At 55.2% G+C, this 25,565-nt stretch overlaps 1 protein-coding gene across 1 annotated transcript; it reads right to left on the bottom strand.

Moving 5' to 3' along the window:
- Window positions 1-4,112: 4,112 nt before the first annotated feature.
- LOC106040603 (opsin-5-like) lies at window positions 4,113-24,288 on the bottom strand. The gene is made up of 6 exons (XM_066978258.1): window positions 20,938-24,288; window positions 13,675-13,762; window positions 11,487-11,649; window positions 11,019-11,146; window positions 8,984-9,312; window positions 4,113-7,750 (listed from the first exon to the last, which is right to left on the bottom strand). The coding sequence occupies exons 1-6, from the start codon at window positions 20,992-20,994 to the stop codon at window positions 7,178-7,180; spliced, it is 1,338 nt and encodes a 445-aa protein (XP_066834359.1). The 5' UTR covers window positions 20,995-24,288; the 3' UTR covers window positions 4,113-7,177.
- Between the last annotated feature and the right edge of the window lie 1,277 nt (window positions 24,289-25,565).

The following is a 25,565-nucleotide window of genomic DNA, read 5'->3' as shown; positions in this document are numbered from 1 at the left end:
GAAGCTGTTAAGGCTGTGCTGCCAGTGGGACCAGACTGACCTGTGTAGATCCTTACTCCTGTCCAGTCCAGAAGCTGGTTGGAAGGATGCCAGGAGCTTCTCTTGTTGCCAGGAGAAGTACATTGGTTAAATGGTCTAGATGCTACGATGTTGGGCACAGCGTTATGCCATATTCCTGCTGATATGCAAAATAGGCTTTAATCTGTATTGTTATTCTGAAATTGGTCACCTGTAGAAGGAATGAGGTCTGCACCAATGGATTAGCCCTTCGGTTAACTTCCATCAAGGTAAACTGAGCGTTTCCTGCCCTCTGCTGGCAGGAAGTGAGAATACCTTGACATCTAATAAGAATCATTTTCTGAGTAATTTTACACATTAAGTTGAAGCAATTAACTGATACAGCTAGAACTAATGAAATCACTTTGAAGCAATTAAGCTGAAGAAAATTTTGGGTGGTTTCATTTAAAAGCAACTAAAAAAAAACTTGTGCTAAAACTTAAACTATGACATTTGTCAAAACTTGGAATTAAGACAGCTTTGTTTTCTCTCAACAAAATACACACTAAATTTCATATTTTGGAGCAGATACAATAAGTTTTTGCCATTATTTCAGTGTCTGATTTTCATATTTATCATCAATACATTGACTTTGAAGTGAAGAAATCCAAACTGGGAAATGACTGTCACACTCTAAAACACATTGGTTCCTCCTTGCTAAGTTGCCTTGCAGTTATTTTAGATCATTTCCTATTTTATCAGAAGAATAGGAAACTCTAGTCTTATTTCCACAAGTGCTACTAACCCCACCATAACTTGGTGCCATCTGCAGATTTGTGCGCGTACTGTTTCTGCTTTCTTAAATACAGAATGATCAGGAAGTAAAGTACAGATGTTACTAATTATGGAGACCCTGAAGTTGTGCCAGGCCATAGCCCCAGTGGCTGTTTCTCCTGACAGCTAAGGAGTTGTGCAGAGGGAACCCAGAGCCTCCCAGAAGTTATTTCTCAACCTCTTCCAGCCCAATTCAGAGTCCTGTGTTAGCCTACGATGAGATGCTTTAGCTGCTGATGCCAAAATCCATTATCCACATGAGGACAGCAGTTGTGCCCAGATGATCCAAGAGCCAGGGCATCTGCTGGTGCTGCTGTGCCCTCAGGGCAAGGCACAACCCACTGCAGAGGCTCTCCTCCAGGCCAGCCTGGGTCTTCGCCAGGTCTAACTCCACTGGTACAGCAAGCCAGTGAGGCAGGCAGAAAGGGGATGCCCTACCTGTCCCTTCGTCTCCCCATCAGGACAGCAGCACTGCGTATGAGTGTGTTGTTGGGGTTTGGGATGGCACGCAGCCACCCGCTCCATGTTACCACACTGCAACCAGCCCATCTGTAGCCAGGGAAAGCTCCCTGGCCTCACCCATGAGACACGGAGCACACAACAGGACTCCATTTGCCCTGCTGCCAGGGAAATGAGGCTGTCATGGGAAAAGGCTCAGCATTGCTGAGGGAGGCAGGGGACCCTTTTCATCCACCCTGAGGGAAACAGGTGGGTGAAGATCACCACAGTCGATACCAACCACAGGCTGGAACATGGGGCTGTCCTGCAGACCTGCCACCACGCCTGTCCCCTGAGCAGTGAGCTGTCCTTGGCAGCTGGGTGACAGTCAGATGGCACCACCATCACTGATGACCTGGCTTACACACCACGTACAGCCTGCGCCACCTTTGTGCCAGACCCCAGCCCTGGCAGTGAGTCACCAGCCGAGTGCTAGCAACACCTCCAGCTTTCCCTGCCGTGGTTTAATCATGATGATGCTATTTTTAACTCAGATGAGCATCTCTTGGTGTGGTTATTTTAAACTTGAAAGCACCTGCAGGCTGTTTCTCCAGCCTCATCTAGAAGATGCCATAAAAGGGAAGAGAGCAATAGTAATTATCTGCAGTTCAGGAGCTTAACCTTTGGAAAGAAAAAAAGAACTGGGCTCTGAGCTATGCTTGTTAAACGCCCTTAACCTCTCCTAAGCAATTGCACAGTTTGTGAGGGAGATCCCCCACCCCAAACAGGAGGCCTCCACAGGCCAAGATGCTGTAATTTGTCACAGAAAAGATACAACAAAAAAAGTCTCAGGAAGCAGGAGGTGCAAGACCAGCAGGGCACCACGCTGCCAGCAGCTGCAGCTTCCCTGTCCCCCCACAGCACCCGAAAATGCAGAACACCCCAGCGTACACCACATCTCCACCCAGAGCCACCAGCTGCCCTGGCTTCACGCCTGGCTCCCTGCCACAGCCACAACCGGGGACGTCACTGTGATGCAGTTACACAGGAGGAAAGTTTGCATGGGTTTACGTCAACAGCAGCTGCACTTACAGCACACAGCTCCCAGTTTCGGTGAGAGAAAGGCAGGTCTTACTGCTCAAACGCCGCACTACCTTCCATTTTTTGGAACCAATGGAAGAAGTTTCATCATTATGGCACTGATTCATTTTCACATTCATTGTGAATCCTGCTGGCTTTCCCCAGCAGTCACCAGATTCCCCGTTTGCCTTCCCTCAGGGGAACCAGGACACACGAGGCACCTGAGGCGAGCACCCAGCAGCTGCTGAGGAGAAGTGGGAGCAGCGGCCTGTCAGGGAGGCTGGGGCCTGCCCAAGCAGCTGCTGACAGCAGCTATAAGTGAGCAGACACGTCAGTTTTGAGGGCACATACGTTTCCCACACAGCCTTGGAGCTGAGTGTGTTATGCCCTTGCACCCAGCAATCCCATATTTTGGGAAAACACCACACAGCTTACTGAGGCCTGCAGGCGCCTGGGCTGATGGGTGCTGGCTATGGGACATCCCCAGAGGCTCAGTGTTTGTGTCAGTGGCAAAATGAAAAATAAGCAGAGCACCTGAGCAAAGCTCTGCGGTCATTTCACTCAGAGAGGCTTTGAAGGCAGCACAGCAGGCACCATCCACCTCCTCTGGAGGTGAAGCTCTCCTTGAGAGCCAAAGTACAGAAGCAGTGCTAGGAGAAACCTGACTCAAAGGGCAGATTTGTTCAGATTTTTACACAATCTGGCCGCAGCTTCCCTTAGAAGCCTCACTGTCTGAAGAGCAGCAGGATTGGTGACAGAACAACATTTGTTCTCAGCTCCGTTTACACAAAAACCCCAGCCTGCTGTCCCTTGGCGCTGAGGAACGCACCCATCGAGGCTGTGGCGCTGGGGACCCAGCCTGGGCAGGGCCCAGACACGCGGGAAGTGAGAGCCTGAAGGCTCAGACCAAGGAAGCCATTTTAGAAGCTAGGGCAGGATCAAGCCGCACACCTCCTGCCTCAGCCAGGCCGCTGGATGCTGCGTGGTGCCAGGTCCGGGCCTGCACGTGGCAGAGGTTGGTGGGACATGGCACTGGCTCAAGGAGCACATGTACCCCTGGGATGAGCGGGAAGGCAGCATGACACCACAGCGTGGGGGCTTCGCAGACGCACACCAGCTGCTTGCCATCTCCCTGACACCCTCTTTCAAACTTGAACCACTGCGGGCTGCAGCTCTGCCACGAGAGGTGTAGAAACAGCAAAAGCCTGTCATCCTCACGCAGCTTTCAAGGAAAGGCAGCAAAGGAAGATGCCGCACTTGCCTCAGCAGCTTCTACCCCACCAAGCAGCACAGGGCTCACGCTCTGCACCAGCACCAGGCTTCCACCGAGCAGCAAGGCAGTCCCCTGCACCCCAAACCCCCAACTCTGGAGCTGGGTCTCCAGTGAGACCCCCAGTTCCCCCCCATCCCAGAACCACAGACTAGCCCTCAGCTGCCCCAAGAGTTAAGAAATCATTTCCCATAACCAGCAACCACCTCCCAAACCATGCCCCACCACAGCAGCAAACACAGCCCCTACCTCAATCCCCAGAGGTGCTGCGGCCATCAGCCCCACCAGAGCCATCCCAGGAGCTGCTGTTACAGAGGGTGGGGAGCACCGGTCCTTAAATAATGGCAGCAGCTGCTGCAGCACCCCAGCTGGGGCCATGGACTAAATCCAGATGGGCCCCAGCTGTGTGATGCCCAGGGCCCGTCCCTGCAGGTGGCAGCACCCAGGTAGCGGCAGCCCCTGGCCCTGCAGGGGAAGGGGACCTGCTGTTCGGTCTGGCTGCGGTGCATGCTTGTAATTACAGTGATTTTATTCTGTGCCACTACCTGGACATCTCCAGAGGTAGGAGTGTCTTGTGTGAGTGTAGCTTTAAACACACTTGCTATCATGTGCTTGCAATATTACGCATTCTTGCACTAAGCTAAAGGTGGAAGTGGTGATCTGGGGTTCTCCCACAGCAATAAAGGACCTGGGGGACTTGCAGAACCTTTTTTTCCTACCTCCTTGAGGTGATTTCTAGACTGTAGCATTTTTAAACTGGCAGAGGACAGGGCGGCAGGACCGTGGCTGCTGAGCACAGCAGGGACCCGCCACTGCTCGCACCCTGTGCTCGTCCCAGCCCTGAGCACCAGTCCTGGCCATGGGGACACGGCCTCATCCCTGCCCCACAGCAGCTGTGCCCAGAGGCTGAGAGCCCCCAGGAGATGGCAGCAGCCCCTCGTGTTCGTGTCCTCTGGTGGGAGCACAGAAGGGAGAGCTCTGTGTGCTGTGACCACCACCCCGTAGGACCACAGTGGCACATGCACCAACGAAATTTCCATTCATTCCAGAGCACGGCTACTAAGGTGTAATTGAATCAAGTCAAACTCAAGTTTTGCACGAGTGAATTTATTTTAAAAATGCACAAGCTCAGGAATGCAATGAATAGGTAACAGAGACACGGAGAGCTCAGGAGCTCCTGGCGTGACAGGGTGGCCTGGGCCCGAGGTGGGCAGCGGTGGCATGGGGGTGCTGGTGCCCAGCTCTGCACAGGGCAGGTGGGGCTGGATGTGGCAGCTCCCTCCTAGAGGTGCACACACGGGTCTGAAGCTTCATCCTCTTTTCACTGGCTGCCCCGATATTTCTTTGTTTGTTTGCAGCTTTTTCAAACGTTGCACAACTTTTGGTCAGCTGGGTTTTTTTGCATAGCACGAGTAGGAAGCAAAGCCATGCTTTTTGGTGTGTCGGTCCCAGCACGGCCTTCCTGTTAGTCCTTGGCTCCTGCCCCAAACCACCTGCACCTGCCCCAAACCATGTGCACCTGCAGGCATCACGCATGTGCAAGGATTTCCCAGCACCGGGGAGGATGTGAGCACACTTCAAGATATCACAGACCCCTTTTGCACAGGCCCACTCCTGAAACAGGGAAACTGCTAAGGGAAAGCGGCTGCGTGGGAACGACCAAAGGACAAAAGCGAGTGCCACGACTCACGCTACCGTACACTAGTTAGAGCCATGCCGCGGGATCCGATAATGATAGCACACAGAAAGCAGGGGCGGGCCCGCTCGTGCCCATTGCTGCTGTGCTGTGAGCCTCTCAGCACACGGCTCTGAGCTTGTACCAGCCCCGGGGCTGGGATCAGTGCTCGCAGCTGGAGGAGAGCATGGCGAGGGCACCGCGCACAGCGGACGCTGCCTGTGGATGGGGCTACCTACGGAAAGCACGGCCTGCACTGGGACTTGGCCATAACACCGAGGTCAAAAAGCCTAGCTCCTATTTCTAATGGCTGGGTTCAGCAGTACCAAGTTTGCGGCTTGAATGCGGTGGGTGTCTGCCCTCTGCTCCCCCGGGAGCGCACCCCTCTGCACACCTGCATGCCATGGCAGCCAGCGGCTCTTTTGTGAAGTGCTCTGGGCCCTCGCAACGGAGGAGGTTGCTGCATCACTGCTAAGAAAAGGCAGTGGTGTGGTGCGGCTCGGGGAGCGACCTCTAAACCAGCAATTCCTGTATCTGGAGGCAGGAGGGCGAGCCCAGTGTGCGGTGCCGGGCCCGGCGGCTGGAAGGCAGAGCCATGGCCAGCAGCAGTTTCCCGGCGTTTGTGCAGCGAATGGCTCGCTGTCCCCATTTTGCCCAACATGATTTAACGCTGCAGCTGTGGCAATGGGTTATAGAGTGTTTTTTTCATTGACCAGTGACCCCGTAAAGCTCCCCCACAAGTAACTGGCTAGCTGGTTGCAGGAGGGCAGCACGCCTGGGACAACACCTTTTCCTCCTCTGCTGCTGACTCTGCCCGTCACCGTGAGCACGTCCTTCCTTCGCTGCCTGTTGCAGCCCCTGTAAGGCAGCACCAGCACCCAGCACCCCAGCCAGGGGCACGTGCTGCAGCTCCGTGCTCGGGGCAGCCCACGGGGAGATTCTCCTGCGGCGATGAATGGCTTTGCATTGCGCCCTTTCACAGCTTCTCAGTCCTTTTTGGCCCTGCCTCTTCCCTTGGGGGTGAACTGCCCACACGCTGCTCTCTGAATTACAACCACGAGCTGGCAGCTTGCCATTCCCCCGCCAGTGGTGCTGATGGTGTGCGAAGCCCTGGCTTCCCAGCGGCACCTCCAGCCCCAGCCCCATCTCCAGGGGTTGCTCAGCCACAGATTCGCCATTCCCTGCCTGGGGAGCACTACCTGGGACCGGTATTATTCACGCTGTGATTATTTGAACCCCAGATTCTTACCCTAAAGGCAAGCTCCCATTGAGATTAACCGGATGGTGGTGGGCTTGCATTGCAGCTGAGGGAGTGGGGTCACCCAGCCCGTGCAGAGAGCAGTCTCTGAGAGGTATATGAAGATATTTCCGAGCCCCGAGTGAGGTAGCTGAAGGGCGCTCCCCGCGCCCTGGCAGGAGAGGACGTGGTCGGCTGCGGCTGCAGGAGCTGGGGCTGGGGGCACCTCACGACCCCCCAGTCCCCTCCTGCTGGGCCAGGCACAGTTTGTTAAGACAACCAAGTCCCTGCTTGGTCATCAGAGCACCAGGATGGAGAAACTAAGGCCCAGGGCCCAGAGAGCAAACAGCAGTAAAGCTGCAGCCTGGGGTTGCACCCTGGCCAGATTCCAGGCACTGGGGATCTGTTATTATTATCATATATATATATTGCAAGTGCAAATGCTAGGCTCAAAGTCACGAGAGCCACACCAGAAGGGGAGGCAAGGTTGGTGTCACGTCATCTGCAGAACATGCTGGGGACCTGTCGGATACAGAGATGAGAGAAATGTCGCGTTTGGGTTTTTCCACATTTGGGTTTTTCTTCCAACGAGGGGCTCGGGTGCAGCCGGGGCCAGGATGCCCGGGCACCACTGGGCTCTGAGCTCTCAGAGGAGATCCTTCACGACCCCCGACGGCAGCACCTCCCCTGCCACGCTGGCAGCGCCCAGCCCTGACCTCCTCCGTGTCACCAGCACCATGACCTGCACGGCGCTCTTCAGCCCCGGCTGGGCAGCGGCCCCGTCGGCCAGGATGGCCAGGGGAGCGGGCGAGGGGCCGGGGCCCTGGGGCAGTTTGTAGCACCTGGGGTAGTTGCTGAAGCATTCAAAAGTGTCGCTGCAGCTCCTGCAGGCCCCGCGGTGGCGGCTGAAGCCCGGGGAGAAGCGGGTCCTGGTGTCTCCGGGAGAGAAGGGCTGGAGCGCGGTGCCCGGGCAGCCGCAGCAGAGGACGGCGCGGATGGCCTGGAGCAGCACGATGTCTTTGGAGAGGATCTTGTGGAAGTTGGGCTTGAAGAGCAGGTACACCAGCGGGTTGTAGAGCGTCGAGGACTTGGCAAAGACGGCCGACAGCACGAAGGCGAGCGCTGGCACCTGGCCGGCGCCTCCGCAGACTGCCCACAGGGCGACGACGGCGTAAGGGGTCCAGGCAGCCAGGAAGCCCAAGCACACAGCGATGCTCAGCTGCAAGAGGAGGAGGTGGAGGTGCTGTGAGACTCCTGCAGCATGCCTGAGGTGCCGACCCTCCCCAAAACCCAGCCCAAGGCTGACCACAGCTGCTGTGTGCGATGGGACCCGAGCTGTTGGTCGCACCCCTGGAAAAGCTCCTTGGCTCTCTGGGGCTGTCGTGCTGCACAGCAGGGTGTCAGACGGCACAGCCCCAAGCCTGCGCATCCCAGCACGAACACACAAACCTGTGTTTCAGGCGGGTTACACCCCTGCCCACCTGGGAATGCAGGCATAGCCTCAGCCCCTCGTGGCACAGACCTGGCTGCGAACAGCCTCTGGGATCAGGCCAGCATCAGACTCCAGCAGCCTCTGGTAGCACCCAAAATCCCTTCTGTAACCTGTGCTGACCGACCAAAAGGCTCCAGACATGGGTCATGCTCAGACCCCCTCCTCTAAGGAGGCACAAACATTTCCTTCAGGGTCAGGCTTGCAAGCTTTTTTTTTTTTTTTTTTTTAAAGGGTATCCACTTTTTTGACATATCCCTGGTAAATTATAGTATTAGCTCATAGTCTGGGGAACAATGACTCATGCAAGCTCCTTTTATGATCTTTTCCAATGTGATTTAAAAGGAAAACTCCTCCACCTGATGGCTTTAAACGAGGAGAAATCTGTTATTGTCCACGGATGCAAACACCCGGAGAACTCACGGGGAGCAGCAGAGCCCCACGGTGCTGCTGCAGCCCCTTCCACCCCGCGAGGACAGCGCGGTGCCAGCGCGGGACATCCAGCACGGGGCCATGCGGAGCAGCTGGTCGCTGCTGCGTGCAGCCAGTCCCACCAACAGCTCAGCCTGCTCTTCTCTTTCCTTCCTGCATCTGCGTTTGGGGCCCGGGGGGGACGGGCGGCAGCCACACGCGGGTTGTTTGTTGCACATCTAACAGGAAAATCATCGATGTGCCTGATCCTGGGGGTTCTGTTTGTGTCCCCGTGCTGGGTGGCAGCAGCATCAGCCTCTCCTGTTTAGTGCTCCCGGTCACACACCGGGATTTGCGCGGTGCGTGCTGCTCCCTCCTGCTGTGGGGTGCAGGAGCACGGGGCTGCCTTTGCTGCCATTTATAAAGCACAAGCTGATTCCAGCATTCAAGACAATGTGCTCAGGTGTTTGGGTCCCAGCTCTGGGAGCCCCCACCCTGCCCAGCAGCTCCGAGCGAGGCCCCCCTGGCGCTGGGCTCCCCGCAGCACCCTACCTTCACCATGGGGCCGTGCACGCCGCCGGCTCTGCGCTGGGGGGACACGTGCTGCCGCACGGCTCGGCGGGACACCTGCACCGTCCACAGGATCAGCGAGTAGGAGGCGAGGATGAGGAGGCAGGGGAGAAGGTAGCAGAAGACGAAGAGGGCGAGGATGTAGAGCGTGGCCTCTCGGCTGGAGGCTTCCCAGGCGATGCAGCAGGCGGTCCCGTAGGGCTCGGGGCCGTAGCTGCCCCACTCGGCCAGGGGGGCCGTGGCGAAGAGCAGGGCGTACGCCCAGACACACAGCAGCAGCACGCCGGCGTGGGAGGGGGAGAACTTGTTACCTGCGGAGGGGCGTGCGAGAGGGGGGCGTCCCGAGGGGCAGGGAGGCGAGGGGGAGCAGGCACGGGGCTGCCACCTGCAGCCACCCGCACCCCTGGGCTCGGGGACAGGGGCAGAGGAGCGAGGAGGCGGGAGAACCGCGGGGGTCTCCCCCAAGCTGTGCAGTGAGTGCTGAGATGCCCCTCAGCATCGAGAGGCATCGCTGGAAGGTCGGGTGGCCGCTGGTGGCACGTGGAGGGGCGCTGCACCCACAGGCAGGACGAGGATGGGAGGGTGGCACAGCCTGCCCTGGGGCAGGGGGAGCTGGCTCCGGGGCTGCCCCAAACAGCCCCAGGCACTGTCCTTCCAAGGACTTCTCCCCTCCTACAGCCTGGAGGAGGTGACTCGGTTCCTTTTTGTCCCATCCCCCTGCAAACCTAAAACCCTCTGATCCCCTCAGAGCTCAGCGTAAAGTGCTAAATCTTCAGCCACCTGTAGGAATAACGTTTTCCTTTGAAACCAAGCAATTAAAAATACGTTGAGATTAGCCATTTCCTCACGATACACACGCGAGGGGAGATAAGCTCAACACGCCTCGGTGCCGAGCTCGGGAGCAGAACCTGCGCAGGGAAAGGGCGCTGGTACCTGGCTGCCTTCTAACGGCCCCCTTTAATCTTTATCTTTCCTTCCACCTTTTAGTTATCTCCTGAGACGTGCTGGCACATAACCAAGGTGACTCTGCTCCAGCATCGCCCCTGAGGCAGTGGCAGGTGCCGGGCACACAGCACGTTGCAGCCGGCAGCAGCCCCCGGCCAGGAGCAGGTTCGGGGCAGGGACCAGGAGAGAGGGAGGGCAGGGTGCACCTTGGGTGCTGGTCTGCAAATCGCGCTATTTGATTTCATTTCCAATTTTATTTCTATCCTCGGTCTTTAATCCGAAGTTGATGCTGAAGATGCGTGGTAGGTGGAGGATTCGCAGCCGAAGTGAGGGAATGAAGAAGTGACTCCAAACAGGAGCTGTGAGCGGACAGGGGGGTTCTGGGTCCCCTCACTTCTCTCGGCTACCCTCTGCATTGCTTGTCCTGAGCCAAGGGCTGGGGCTGAGCTTAGAGCTGCACTCCCCTTAGCTCTGCAGAGGAGGTCCAGGTGAGAACAGGGCTGCAAAAGTGAGCTACAGCACCGCAAACCCAGCCCTCCTGCATTAATTGTTTCAGTGAGTTAAACGCATCTGCTTATGGCTCTACCACCAGGGACACGGGGAAGCGGCATTTCCTTGCACTGACAGAGCTTGTGATGTGGAGACTTCCGTGTGGCTTCCCAGATGCTGCACTTTGCTCTGCTCCAAGCCCACATCTGTCCGAAGCCCCACGACCTGCTTCGCACTGCCTGCACACCCCCTGTGATGCAGCGGCTGGGACTTTTCTCCATGGGAAGGACAGACCCTTGGCACCTTTTGGGGTGTTGCACTGGAGCCCTGCCATGAAGCAGGCTTTGGGTGCAGGGACTGCCGGATGCATGCAGAGGGAGCAGGGTGCTGGGGCTCTGAACCTCCCCGCAGACGGAGGGGTTAACACACAAGTGATAAAAGCCCCTGGAGACCCAGCGTATCGACAGGTTGCCCTGGGGCAGAGCTTTCCCAGGAGAGGTGGATCTGAGCGATAAGAGGAGGCAGAAAAAGGGTTCCGGTAACCGAGAGGGGTGTGGGCACAGCTGGTGCATCCAGCACCTACCGTATGCCGGGTAGCAGACCTTCAGGCAGCACACCGCGCTGAGCACCGTCAGGCTGGTGAGGCTGCACAGCCCAAACAGCACCCCGCAGAAGGCGTAGATGGTGCACATCGCCTGGTTGAACAGCCACCTGCAAGGGAAAGCCTCCAGCTATGCCCAGCCCTTCCCCTGGGCCTGGGGCAGCTGCGTGACATCCCCAAAAACACACGTGCACCACCTCACCCCTGGTTTGGTCCCCAAATGTCCTCGCCACAGGGGCTGGGAGCACAAGGAGTGTCCACACCGTGTGGGATGAGGACCAGCAAAGCAGCCCGGTGTGGGACGAACACCTGGGGAGCTGCGGCACCCCGCTGCCGCCCAGCAGCCTTCCTGGGGTCCCAGCCCGAGCCCTGGCAATCCCCATTTCCAGACAAGGTTTGAAAACCCCTCCCGGCTCCATCAGCCAGCGCAGAGCCACGTCCACGAGCTACCTGTGCGCGAAGAAGGACGGGGTGGCCAAGGGGAAGAGCGTCACGGTCATGCTCAGGTCGCTGACGGCCAGGTTGACGATGAAGAACTCGGCGGGCTTCAGCGTGGACCGCTTGCGGTAGGCCACCAGCAGGAGCAGCGAGTTCCCCGAGAGAGACACGAGGCCTGCAAAAGGGGCAGGCAAACTGTGCCGCGCGTGCGGGGCAAGGGGCGTCCCCTCCCCGGCACCGCGGGGCAGGAGGTGGCCCTGGGTCCCAGGGGAGTGGGCACAGGCAGGCAGCCGGGCATCTTCGTCTTCCCCAGCCTGCCTGCCTGTTCGTCCCAGGGGACAAACCTCCAGAGGCAGGGCAGGAGCCAGGACCTCCTGGAGGGGTTTGGAAGCAAACCCCGGAGATATCCACCACGGGGGGAGAGGGCTCTGGGCTTCCCCTCCGGAGCAGGATGAGGAGGGGAGCTCGTGGGACCTGCAGAGCTCTGTGAGCACATCTGGAGCTGCTTTCCATCGAATTTGATCCTTTCCCCTTCCTGAGATCCTGCAGAGGCAATGATGGTGCAGGACCTGGCCAGATTTAGGCCTTCCAGCTGGAAGGAGCGGGGGGCGCTTCCTTCCAGCTAGACAAATAACGGGAGCTTTGTGTCATCGCTCTTCTGATGTGAGGCCAAGGACCCAGGCCCACTCGCCTTATTAATTTCTTCCTGGCAGTGTCACTAGTGTGGGTCTGCGCTGTCCAGTATCACGGTAACAAAATAAACAAGAAGAAAGGCATTGCAAAGATCAAGGAAAATCCAGACTAAATAAAAGAAGCTCTTTGTTTGCTATTAATGTGGTTAAAACAACAGTGGCAATTAATTTTTCATAACAAGGGCTTTCTCTCCCTCTCTTTTTTTTTTTTTTTTATACTGTGTAATGGTGCTTTCATTGAGAAGAGTTTCTGTCTCCTCTGAAGGGGAATCTTTGCTGCTCTCGGGTAGGACTGGAGTTTCTCCCTAATGGATTCGGCTGTAAATTAAATATTGTGGTTACAGCCGGCTTCCAAAGCTGCTGAGCGGCCAACACCAAAGTTCCTTTCTGAAACAGGACCTGGCCAAATCCCAGGCTTTGGAGTCCCAGGAGGGAAGCGAGATGCCCTTGTTCCCAGCCTCACGAGGCGTTTTTCCCCGCAGAGCTGCTCTGGTTCCCTGCTCGCGCCTGCACTGAGCACAGCTGGCCAGATTTACTCCAGGGAGCATTAGCACGTGGGGCACCGCTGGTGCCCCAGTGGCTCCAGGAGCATCCCATGGGCTCCCCGTGCCCGCAGCGTGGGTGACCCGACCCAGCCCATGTGGGGTGTCCCCAGGGCTCGCAGGCTCTGCCGCCTGCCCCACGTGCTGGGGCTGCCCGGCGAGGGGTGGCGGCTTTGCCCCCTGCGGGCTGCGATGCCTGGCCGTGGGGGGCACGGACAGCATGGGCACCAGGGGACAGGGGTCCTGGGGACCTTTCTGCCCCTTGTTGGCTGAACTGAAAACTGATGTCACGCCACCCTCTGTTGGTCCTGGGCAACAGGCATGGGGGTGGGCACAAACGGGTGCTCCCCGATCACCCCTGGGTGGTAGCCCAGGCCGGGAAGCACCAGAGCTGCACGTCCTGAAAGGTACCAGAATGTCGTGGTTGGTGGAAGAGACCAAAAATTGCCCTGTGGGAACCACAGCCAGGATGGAAAAGTACTGACTGACAGTCAGTCACCTCGCCATCCTGTAAATAGTGGTCCTAAGCAAAGAGCCCCTCGAGCTCTCCAGGGATCGCAGCGGGCTGCGGCCTCAGTCTCCCTGAGGGGCCTCTCAGGGTGACCCCTCAAGGACCACGGCTCGCCCATGGGCGGACACCAACGAGGGAGAAGGGTGAGCAATTCACCAGAACAGGGAAAATCTCGTAAGTGCACCTGAGTTTAGAAACCCCATAATACCCTGCAGGGTGTCTCACGTGCATTCTTGAATCTTGAACGAAGTCGCTGTTTTGATTGTAGTAAAGTCCACTGAATTGTTATGTCAAACTGGCTGATGATTAAGTATTGCTAATCATACAACCTGATCTTGTGATTTACTTTAAGAGTGTGAAATAAATCCTAAAGGGAAGTCGGGTAAAAACCTATTTGTGACACCCCTGCGCTGCCGGCAGCAGGGGGAGAGGTGCAACAGGCTGCCTTTCCTTACCGAAGACTAAGTAGAGTGTGCCAAAAATCAGGTCTTCTCTCTCCGACAGGGTGGAGGTGAACACGGAGGCGTTGGACACATTTCCCATCTGCAAAGCAAGGTACAGGCAGGGGTGAGAGCGTTTTGGGGAGCTCGGCAGCACCCAGCACCCCAGGGTGCCCCGGGGTGGGCTGCAGGAGGCTGCTGCGATGCTGGGCACCGCACCAAGACAACTGGGGGGCTGGCAACAAGATTGGGTTGCTAATCCCACTTGATTACCGTTTCTTTAATTACAGATTACACCGATAATCTGTATTATAATTATAACCCGAGCCCCACTGCTAGCAGCTCAGAACTTGAAGGTGAACAAATGTAATACCAAAAAAAAAGGAAGCAAAAAGCCAGTCCCTTTCTTGGGGTGCCTGACCGAATCCCGGCGGTTTATCAGCCTAATTGCTTTCCCTGCTATTTCGTGCAGCTGAGCTAAAGGCTCCCGAGTGCTCAGGAAGTTAACAGGGGGGAGTGGAGCGGAGCAGCAGATGCGTTTCAACTTATTCACTCCCTTCACTGATAACAAATAAATGGAAAAGTATTTCCTTCAGGTGGAGGAAAAAGGAGGGGGGAGAGAAAATAAGGATGTAATTATGTGTTTCGATAGCTGTTAGCTTGCTGTCTGGGATGTTTAAGGCACGCGTTAGGCCTGCCTCTCCCCCCGAGGCTGGGTGAGAACCGAGGACGCTGCCCTGCCGGGAGACCGCGGGTCTGGGAGAGGGAGGCAGCTGGGGCCAGCCTGGGCTCGGCTTCGTGCTGACAAGTGGCAGTGCCCACGGGACACTCATTCCTGCCCCGTATCCTGGCGTGCTGGAGCAGGGAGCTGGTCTGGCCTCGTGGGAAGGGGATGAACAAAGGTCATACACCCAGCGCAGCTCCCCGGTTAATGTCCCGGCACAGCTCAGGGACCACACGTGGATGGTGCTTGCGAAGGTGCTGCCCCTTCACTGGGGGTTGGTGCCTGGGGGTTTGCATCCTGAGAGCAGGGCGGGGGAAATAGGGCTGGGAGAGGAGAGCGCTGTTGGCCCAGGCTCCGAAAGCACCCCGCTAGAGTGAAGGAGGAAGAAAGAGGGAGGTGCCACGCTGCAGCCAGCGGGGACAAACGGCACGGTAGACCCAGACGGAGGCTACCCCAAACTGGAAGAGGGGCTTCAAGCACGAGTCCCTGCAGCCCCAGGTCCCACTTGGGCTGCAGCACAAGGGCACAGGCAGCACCATCCCTCCCTGCCTCTCCATCCAGCCACAATCCTACTTGGGAGCTACATTCCCAGGAGATGGAGCATTTCTTTCCATCGGTACCACTGCCGTGGATCTCACATGTAACTACAATTGTTACCTGCACCCAGGTAGAAGTGCCCACCCCACATCCCAGGCCGCATTCAGACAGATGGAGGTAATTACCTGAAGTAACGAGTAAATTAGCATGGAGTGTAAATGTTGTAAATTTTAGGGCACTAATTGGTGTTAAACTGCCAGGAGATCCTGCCAGTAGTTCCTTGCTCTGTGTATTACTGCCCTGCGCTGCCAAATGCCGACAGACCATGGCTCCTCTGGCCTGCTTCATGGTTTTGGGGGGCCAGGGGGGCACACAGCCCACGGGATGTGTACAGCTCACGTGGGCTCACTGAGGGGCAGCAGGTGGGACCATCTCAGGCCTCTGGTGCCGAGCAATCAAACATTTTTATGACTGGATCTCTCCTGCTGGAGCAGTGCCTACATGCTCTACAGGATGCTGGATAATTCAGTCAATGGGAGCTGCAAACGTCCTCGGTGGTTCTCAGTCTGCTCGGATGAACTCCCAGCCTCTCCGGGTGGTTCCTGCTCCCCCAGTGAGCAGAGACAGTGGGAAGCCAGGAGCTGGTCTGTGCAAAACTGTCCTGGCGAGGGTGTGCTGCGCAGGGAGCTGTGGGGCCCTGCGGGCAGAAGGAGCAACAGCAGGATGGATTTGGGCTCGCTCTCTCGTGTAGACGTGGCCAAAGCCCTCGTGCTGCTGGCAGAGTCCCACACCCTTGAGACGTGCTTTGCCCAGGTTACTGGATTGACAGCTCGATGCAAACGTGATTTTAAATTAAGCTCCTCTTACATCAGCCTGCTAAGCTCTGAGAGGCTCTCAGGAGGCTGTGTGGCACGCTTGTCTCCTTCCTCGGCTCACTTATTGGATTTGGGTGATGAGAAGGAGATACTGCCCTGCTTCAAACGCTCCGTCCTCCTGCCTGGCTCTGGAAGGCTGCCCCATGGTGCTGGACGGACATTGTGAAGACAAGCGTGCACAGCCAGGAGGTCTGACCACTTCTCTTTGGGTTTCCCAATGCAAAACTGCTTCCTGCCACAACCTTTCACTTTGGTGAAATAACAGCCACACCTGGGATCTTTCCAATCTTCCTCTGTGTGCAGCAAAGCATTCAGGTAACAGCAGCGTGTGCTGTATGGAGGAACGAGACCCTGGCTCTCACCTGCCAGCTCGGACGAGGCTGCTGGCCCGTGGGGTTGGAGGCCCAAGCACCCGTCGGTGTGACTGCGCAGGCAGATGTCAGCCACGCTGACAACAAAGGGTTCAGGCAGGGCGACGTCCCAGCTGACGTTAAGGTGGGAAGCTGCACGCCGGTCCTCAGCCGGAGCTGGATACCCAGGGAGGCAGTTCCTTACCTGATCTTTTTACACTTGCACCCCACTAAAGGCACCTCTGAGTACTTCAGCTTGCTCAGCTCCTAACCTGCTCCTAGGATTCAACCCGAGGGGTTAGGCTGAAGGCGACCGTCCCCTCCTGTGTCCTCAGCCGCAGGACCCTGCGGCTTCAGCGTGCTCCCTCTGCACGGGCAGCCTGCAGGAAAACCTGCCTGAACGCTGCTCTCCCGGGGGTTACACTGCAGGGCATGCCAGGCTGGGCATCGAGAAGGCACTGCTTGCTTTTGGGGAGGCAACAAAACCACCCGGGGGGAGCACAGGGGCCTCGGCGGGGAGATGCTTGCTGTGTCTCCTTGCAGAGCTCAACCATCGCTGGGTTCCTGGCAGCAGGACCCCGAGGTGAGCCCCCTGCAAGCACTCCGTGTGCTTTCACACCCAGCATTCAGGCCGAATCCCTCCCTTTATCGCCTGCTCAGTGCAGACTTAGGCTCTCCCTGGAGATTTTCACTGGCATTCCCGATTTGCTGGGCACAGGTGCTGGAAACCCCTTGCAGGAAAATTGCAAACATTTCCCAACCTTTCCTCACCTGCTTGGTGCAAGACTTGTCCCTGGCCTCAACTCCTTGCTGTATGGTGCCGTGACTCATAAAGGATACCAAAATCAGTGGGGCTTGTGCTCAGGTTTTGTTTAAAACCTCGTGAGTCATTTTATCTTAGGAAAAAGCAGCAATGGCAAATCTGGGCTTCAGTGGAAGACAGCTGGCGGCAAGAAAGGCAAGGAGAGGATCTAAGATTTAAACTGAAGGGAGCAGGTGGAATTGACAGGATGTTGCAGAAATTGTTAAAAACGCAGAAAAATCTGAGTGCTCTGAGCCCTCACCCCCCTTACAAGCCCTCCCTCCTCAGCAGCTCCTCGTCCATCCCTCCTCGTTCTTGCAGTGCTGGTTTGCCAGTTCCTGATGTTTCGGTCTCTGCAATTAAAGCTTTTTATGTCCAGAAGGACAATCAGAAAAGTTCTCCAACAAGGCTTCTCCATCACAAGGAAGTAGAAAAGACTGGCGCCCAGCTTCTCCCTTTTTCAGGCCACTTCCTAAGAGGTTTGTGAGGAAATGGGAATTGCTCCTCATCTACACACGCAGGAGCAAGCAGGGCAGGGAGAGAACATCCCCCTGCCACATATTGGTAATTGCCAGGGAGAAAAAGCTGCTTCAGAATATTTAATATCACAGCTAACAGAAATCCAGTCTCAAAGTGCTTTCTGTGATGAATGTCCTGCAGAGCCCACCTCTCCCTTCCTTGCATGCCAAAACGTTTTAATTGCTGCTAAGGTCAAATTTATTAGAAAACCACCAGGTTATTGGACCCGCACCGTGAATGTGGAAAGGGAAGGAAGGAGGAGGCCTTGCTACATATTCCTCACCTTTCACATTTCTCTTCAGAATTTCTTGAAGTGACTGTTACTTTCCCCTTAACTGTAAACACACAGAAAACGGACAGAGCTCCCGGTCACATTTTGGACGTGCCCGCTGAGACGGGAGCCTTTGGGATAACTGCACACCGCGCTGGGGGTGGGTGCCCCCCTGTCTGGGGCACGGGGTTACAGCACGTGTTCACACCAGCGCCTTCAGTGCCGCCGGTTGTTCCCACCGCCCCTGTAGGCACCCCGTACCGGCCCCAGGCTGCCGAGGGGCACCTGGGAACGGGGCCAGGAATGACCCCCCTGGAGCAGAGCTGGTGCAGGGGGAGGGAGTGCAGTGGAGGGGGTCGCGGAGGTGCTGGGTGCTGGTGGTCCCCTTGCCCGGGGGGGGACACACGAGGACTTAACGGCTGTGGTGAAAGGGGCCGGCTGGGCTCATCTCCCCGTCTGCACCCTGGACGCTCAGCGCTTCACAGCGCTCACTCCCTTGCCCTCCTGTGCTCTTTAAAGGATAAAGAGTGCCCGTGGTACGGGGACGCGTGATTTATGCCTCCCTGTTCCAGACTGAGTGGCTCTGGCCATGAGAATGATATCCTTTATTAACCTAATTGCAAACAACCTTTATTTGGGGCCGAGCAAGTCACTCCTGAAACTCTCATAATGCACAGTTCTCCTCTAGGCCATATTTCATGCTTCCCCAGCAGCCTGTGGGAGCAGTCATGCTGAACACAGCGCATGCACACCGCCTGCCTGCGACCCTTCAGCAAAGCGTACATCAGGAATGCGGGGAGGAAGGAGGGCCTGTGGTCACACAGCTGCACTGCTGACGAGACAGGGCAAGGCCCAGCACAGTCTGGAAGGAATTGTTCCTGCTCCTCACACGTGTGGCAAAGGCAGGAGAGAACTGGCAAAGCCTGCAGGACTTCATTTCCTTCAGAGCCCTGGCAGGTCTCCATCCCGCGGTACAGCAGGGAGCTGCGGGTGTCCCGTGAGAACAGGCTGGTAAAAAGTAAATAAAATCCAGGGGAGATGAACTTCTGTTTCTGGTATATGACTTGGGACAGGCTTTATTTTTATGGTTGTACTTGAGCTATTTGCAAAACACACGTCGCTTGTTGTAATGCAGAAAATGATCAAACAGCATCTCTTGTACTGGTAGTACTGACAGACATGCTGATGTCATCGACACGGGGACTACAAATCAGTTTTACAGAAATAAATCGTCATTTTGTGTCTGAAAGTAAATCACCAGCCAGCCCCTGTACACTTACCTTAGCTATGTGCAGTGCACGCACAAGTGGAGCTAGGGCCAGCACAAAAGCTACTGCACAAATCTCAGACTTCCCCATGCTGTTTCATTTGGGGCTTGTAACGCCTTTCCTCCCCAGATGAAGTTGGTGGTGGTGCACTGTCTGAGCCCACGTGTGCGGGACGCTGGCACCCGGCCCTAGTTGCTGCTTACCTGTGCCTTTACCCTTCTGAAGCAAGACAGTGTGCGACCCGCCCCCCTGCCGACGTTACAATCCTGTGCTGGCCCAGCTTGCCTGCTGGCAGCCTGCACAGAGCCGTCCCTTGCTCTGCTCTCCCTCAGGTGAGCGTGTGACAGAGGGCAGCTTGCAGAGCCGCTGCCTGCGCTGTCACGGTTAGCGGGGAGAATCACAAGCTGCACAGCCATCAGCGCACGGACTAAACACATTCACGCTCATTTCTGACAGAAACAGCTGCTGGAGGTTTGTTACAGCTCAAAGAGGTTCAAAAAAAACAAGACTCTGCTCAATCAAGACTACATCTTTACCTCCTCTGGGAGGGCCTTCAGTCGAGAGTGTCTCTTCGTGGGCTCCCCAGCGGGCACGACGCAGCCCTTTAAAATCAAACTGCCTGGCCACGTAGTCTTTGAGCATACAAAGCTGTTGCTGAATTTGATTTAAGCTCCATTGCTCAGGCTCTGTTCTAAGAAGAGACAGACTGTGAAAGCTCCTTTCCCCTCAATTTAATCAGACTTCAAAATGAGGTGAAGTTCTCCAAACAGCTGCTGCCGCAGGTACCTTAGCAGGAAGCCCTCATATTCTGCATCCAGACCCTATTCTTGTGTTCAGAGGAAGAACCGAGCCTAAGCCTACATCCTAGGTCCACATCGGGTATCTGGGCACACGGGAGGACTCCGACACGGCTGGGCTCTCCTGAGCACATGCACTCCTGCTGTCTGCCTGAAAAACCCTACAGTGTATTTTGTGTGATTGTTGGTTTTGCCCTTTCCCTCTCCAGCCTTCAACAGTTGCTTTTTTTCAGCCAACGTGCCACAAGTCAGAGCCTTTCTTGGAGAGGAGGAGGAAACCTGATGAGCCTGAAACCTCAGCTGACCTCCAGCCTCTTTCAATAGTGAGTGGCAGGAATCGATCAGTGCCATTCCTAGCGCAGGGGAAGCTCAGACGCCGCTCCCTGCCTAGCAAATACAGCGCATAAAAACTCACAGAAAGGCAAAAAAGCACAGCTGAGAGACTGCTCATATCTGAAAGACAGACTGCAAAGATTTTACAGGAAAGGCAGCCCTCTGCCCCCCCCACAAACCGCTTCGTAGATCGCAAAGTTGACCTGTGCCCGGGCTGCCCTTCCCCTGGGTCACACACAAACCAGCCCGCTTTCTGCCTCCCTCCGCTAGCCATCCAGGGCTTCTGCTAGCCCACTGAGAGGGGCAGCCCCACGCCCCCCCGGGGGCTCTCAGAAAGCTGTGTCACTTACACACCCCCAAGCCCCCGAGGCTGCCGGACCCCATCCGACGGGGACCGCGACCCCCGCCCCGAACCCAGGGCAGGGGGTGCTGGGGGGGCTCCGTGTCCTGCCGGGGGGTGCTGGGGGCAGCGGGACCCCCTGTCCCGGGGGGGGGGCGGGTTCCGTGCCCGCGGCTCAGCACCGGGGCTGCGGACAGCTCCGTCCCGAGCCGCCCCGAGCCGCCCTGCCCAGCTCCCACCCCGCAGGGCTGGGACCCCCCCAGCCCCATCCCCTCCTCCCCATCCAGGCACCCCCACCGGCTGGCCCCGGAGCTGCTTTCAGAGGGAAACTGAGGCACGGGGAGCGCAGCTCAACCCCCCCCCCCCACCACCACCCCCTGTGGGCTCGGCATGCCCAGGCTCCCCCTTTTCCCCCCCAGCCCCAGCAGGGACGGTCCCCCCGGTGCCCGGCGGTGCCCTCACCTCTCCCCGCGGGTCCAGCCCGGCCCCATGCTGCGCCTCGAGGTGCTCCAAGGACATCCTCAGAGCGACAGGGGAGGAGGTGGGGAGCGCTGCGCCGAGCCCCTTGCCGGTCGGAGCTGGGGTTTGTTTTCCACCTGAACCACTCGACCTGTCTCTGCTCGGCAGAAGACGAGTCACGGCCGTCACTTAGCCGCACGCTTTGTTCATTCTCTCCACATCAAGAGCTTCCCCTTGGCTGCCAGGGATAAATGGGAACGGTTTCAAAAAGCCTACTGCTCATTGTTAGAGCTCCAAGTGTCGTCAGGGCTGCCGGTCAGCTTGGAGCTGGTGCCTAAACTCGCTGCGGAAAGGAACCCCAAAGCTGGAGAAATGCACAGCATTGCCATATGTGCTCTACTTGCTTTGGCAAGAGCCTTCATGAGAAACATCTATGGACCGAACAGCTATGTAAACAGATATGTACTGAGATTAATATAAACTAAAACTTATTTGTTGTTTGTGTTCCAGACACGCAAAGGCCTCGGCCAAGTCTGAGGCCCCATCACGCAGACTGCTCTGCGTGGCCACGGTTAACCCAAGGAGCCTGACATCCCCAGGGGACGTGCCTCACCTTCCCCCTCTTACCCGGGATGGACCCGAGGCACAGGACTCAGTCAAAAGCTCAGACACAGACAGAAGCACTTCCCACTCCATGCTGTGTGCGGGGACTGCAAACGTTACTAAACTTTGTGGGTCGGTCTGCAGAGTTGCACTACTCTTTCAGCTCAGTTTCCTCGGGAAACAGACCTACATCTCGCTCTGTCTTTTCTCAGCAGCGCCTCTCCTTCCCCAAACATTTAATTCCATCAGCCGTTCTCACCCAGATTTGGAAGAGAGACTGAAATCTCTGACATAATTTAGTTCCTGCTGGTCTTGTGCAGGGGGGAAGGCCCAGAAGTTGCTTGGAAGAGGGATGAGGGCTCAGCTGAGATGCCACGCAGCAAGCAGCCGATCCAGCAGCACCCACAGACCCTCCTGGCTCCCTGCCTCCCTTCTTGTCTGGAAGAGATTCCTCAGAGAGATGGGGGTTACAGAGCTGATGAGACAAAATGAGACCTGCAGGAAACTGGACTTTGATTCTGGCTGTACACAGAACAGGTTTGGTTTTTTTGTTTGTTTTTTTGTAAAACTGAAGCATGTGGTGAGCTGTGCTTAAACCCAGCCCCAGCACACTGTTTCAATGCTCTTTTCGTACAGCAACAGTCAAGGCACAGAGCAAGTCTTGAGTACTTTTGATCTGGGATTTAACCAACAGGTTGATTCCTAGAAATCACGATTGACTAAAAGCCTATTATTTGCCGTGAATCCTAGAGACTTCAGTATAACCATTGTTATCTCAAGCATCCAATTTTAGTTTTTAAGCTCCCTCTTCCTCTTCTCCCCTGGAAAAAGAAAAGGGAAAAGGAAAAGCAAAGAGAAAGGGAAAAGAAGAATATTTGAGCTATCAGCCCTCCAAAGGAACAGGAGCCCAATTGACAGAAAGTTACCAGAGATGCTGGAAGCATTACAAAGCCAACAGGAGACGAGCTATGTCAAACCTACACAGCGTCACCTGTCCCAGAACTGATATCCTTGGCTGCCAACAAGGAGCGTTTGAAGTGGAGAGGACTGGCCAGGCAGGTCACAGCCTGCGATTAGGCACATAGTTCGGAGTCCCGTTCCCCTCTCAACACCCACATTAATCATAGAGCTGGAACTGTAATCCTGTTTCATTTTTCTCTGTCTCTCCTTCTCTGTCCCATTTGGCACAGACTAAGGCTAAAGAGAAGGGTTTTTTAGTACTCTTCTGTCATATCCCAAAGAGAACTACCTTGTGTTGAGTCTTGAGGCTGTAGGTACTCAAGCCTTAGTTTTGCTCCTAATCCATCGGAGCCCATTTGCACCAGCTGAGAAGGCTTTGCACAGCTGATCCCACTAATATAGGGTCTTGGTTCCAGCTACACTTCAAAAAGAGACCAGGGTTTAACTCACTAAATGCCTGTTTAATCCCCCCCCCCCCCCTTCTATGAAGAGCAAACAGCTTTCCTGCTGGAAGATACTTCCTCTACGTTCTTTTGTAAGCCTGTGCTAATCAAAACAAACAACCCTCTTTGAATAATTAAACATTTATGCTTTTAAGCATACGAACACAGAATGCAGCATAATTGTAGAAAGCTCAGGGCAATGCGAGTGAGCACAGGGCTCACTGCTGAGCCAGACAGAGGTTGCAGGGCAGGCAGGATCTCTTCTGTAACACCATCGGCCTCCAGACCCAGCAGCAAGCACTGCTAATTTCACTTTTCAAACAAATAATCCTTGTGAGTCCTTTTCCTTGTAAAGAACTTGAAAAGGGAAACAAACAACAGATATCCACGGCTCTTCAAAATCTGCACTCACCTTCAGCCAAGGAAGACTGGTGGAGGAAGAAAACACCTATGCACTTGAACACCCAGGTGTGTGCACGTACCACATTTTCCTGCCCAGAGGAAGCCAATAAGCTGTGTTGCAGCCAACATACAACATGGCTCACCTCCTAAAGCTTTCAGCCAGCTCTGTCTGAGTGACAAAGTTTATGAAAGTTGCCTTGTGCTGCAGCTGCACCACTGAAACGTTATACTGACTGCTGCTTGCTCAGGCAGCCTCCTCTGGGCAGGCTGCTGCTCCCCGCATGCACCCGGCTCTCCTGCTCCCCAGCTGGCACAGCGAGGACATGGGTATCACCTTTGCACCACGTAAAGAAGTGTTGGTGCAGCCCAGCTGTTCCCATCAGAGGTTTCAGAGTGCTGTGTCCTTGCCCACCTCAGCTTCGCATTTCTGAAGTCCAGATGGGAAGCAACCTGAAGCTCATATCCCTCTTTTAACTGCCAGCTCACCACCAGATACAGGACCCTTCTCTGGGAGCACCGCATCAGAATGCTGGCTGCACAACACTGATAGTGTTGGAGATAAGAAGATAAGACTTCAGGAACCACCAGTCTGTCTGCGGTCGGACTTCTTTCATTGTGGTTTCATCCCTATGTTGAAAGACACTGACTGCAAGAATTTGTAAGCATACCAGGGTGTTTAGTCATTTAAACTATATAATTCTGCACCTCATTTGTATGTGCAAATACTGCAACCTTTTCCATGCAAACTGTGACTATTGACACACAAATATTCATTATGGAGATGTGTGTTTACAGCTAATTTACTTGTGTAATCACCATATGCAGAAAACAGACACGCAGCCGTGCCTCCCTTCCGCATATCAACCCTGACTCTCAGCACTGCCCTAAGTGGCAGTCCCTGACTGGGAACTCGTACCTGTACCGCAGCATGTGCTTTGCCACAGTGAGCTGGGGAAGCTGTTTTTAAGGAGCCAAGGACAAGAGGATACACAGCCAGTGCTGTCAGGTGCTCAGTCCTCTGTGTGTTTCTCCCATCTCTGGCCATTATTTGCATTGATGGTGTTCACATTTATTGAAAAAAACATTCCTTGGGGTATCGAAGGGACATGGCAGAGCATCTATTTTCAGAGACAAAGGAGCTGGGATTCTGCCACCCAGCAAAAGATACCAAGCCAGCTGCTCGGATCTGCAAGGACATTGAAAGATAAGATGACAAACATTGACTGGGGATAGGGAATATGCTGGGGAAACAGTGCAGGTTTCCCAGTACCAGGAGACTCAAACGGTTTAAGGGAAAAAAGGAAAAGAAAAAGAATAAAGAATCGGATTGGTGTGGTGGAGGGTTAATTCCTTTCTTGCTCTGCCTGGAACAGGTGTCTGAGAAACCATCCAGCTTCAGAATCATTAGAAGAAAATTCCAGTGCAATATATAAGATATTCTAATTGTTATATCTAATTATGAGGAAGAGTAAATCACCATGAAAATACTATCTGTCAAACAGAGCACAAACATCTAACTGACAATCAAACCGGGAGCTGCCATCCATCTTCCCAGACTGTTGCTGTGTGTAAAAAGACACTGTTTGTACACAGGAAGTACAAAAGTGCTTCTGGAGTTATTGCAAGGTGCTATTAATATGATAAATATTTAAATGGTTACATAAAGTTGGTCCAAAATCCAGACTTCACTAAGCATGTATTCTCAAACTGAAGAATGGAAGGACTCTGCACTATCAGACTGGATTTTGCTAAGCAGTCGCACGGAGATGTTTGTAACAGTGCTTTGTGAAACATCTGGTATTAAATTAAATAAGAATTTTTAATAAACCATTAATTTCCTCAGCAACACAAAAGTCCAGCCCACCTGCATGACCACAGACAGGTCTAACTAAACCAGCATCCCTAAGACGACAGCACAAACTGTGCACCTTGCCCCTAAAGCTCAAATTTCTATCCCCTTCCTCACAGCTTGCTCTTTGTCCATCAAAAGCCACAGACAAATGGTAAAATGGAGTAAAATGGAGTTGTCGTGACTATGCAGGGCCAGAACACAGCCCCCTGTTGCAGTGCAGGAGGCACCCACTTGTAGGGCGCTGCTGGGCCTCAGGCCCCGTGCTGGCCCCGCAGGGACACGGCCCGCACCCACTCCTCACTTGGTGGCTTCCCCCCAGGCCAGCTGCACCTGCGTGCTATTTTAAGTACGAAACACAGAATAATTCTTGA

Source organism: Anser cygnoides, chromosome 16 (genome assembly GCF_040182565.1).
Source record: "Anser cygnoides isolate HZ-2024a breed goose chromosome 16, Taihu_goose_T2T_genome, whole genome shotgun sequence".
Lineage (NCBI taxonomy): Eukaryota > Metazoa > Chordata > Aves > Anseriformes > Anatidae > Anser > Anser cygnoides.
This window is presented reverse-complemented; position numbering and strand designations above follow the sequence as displayed.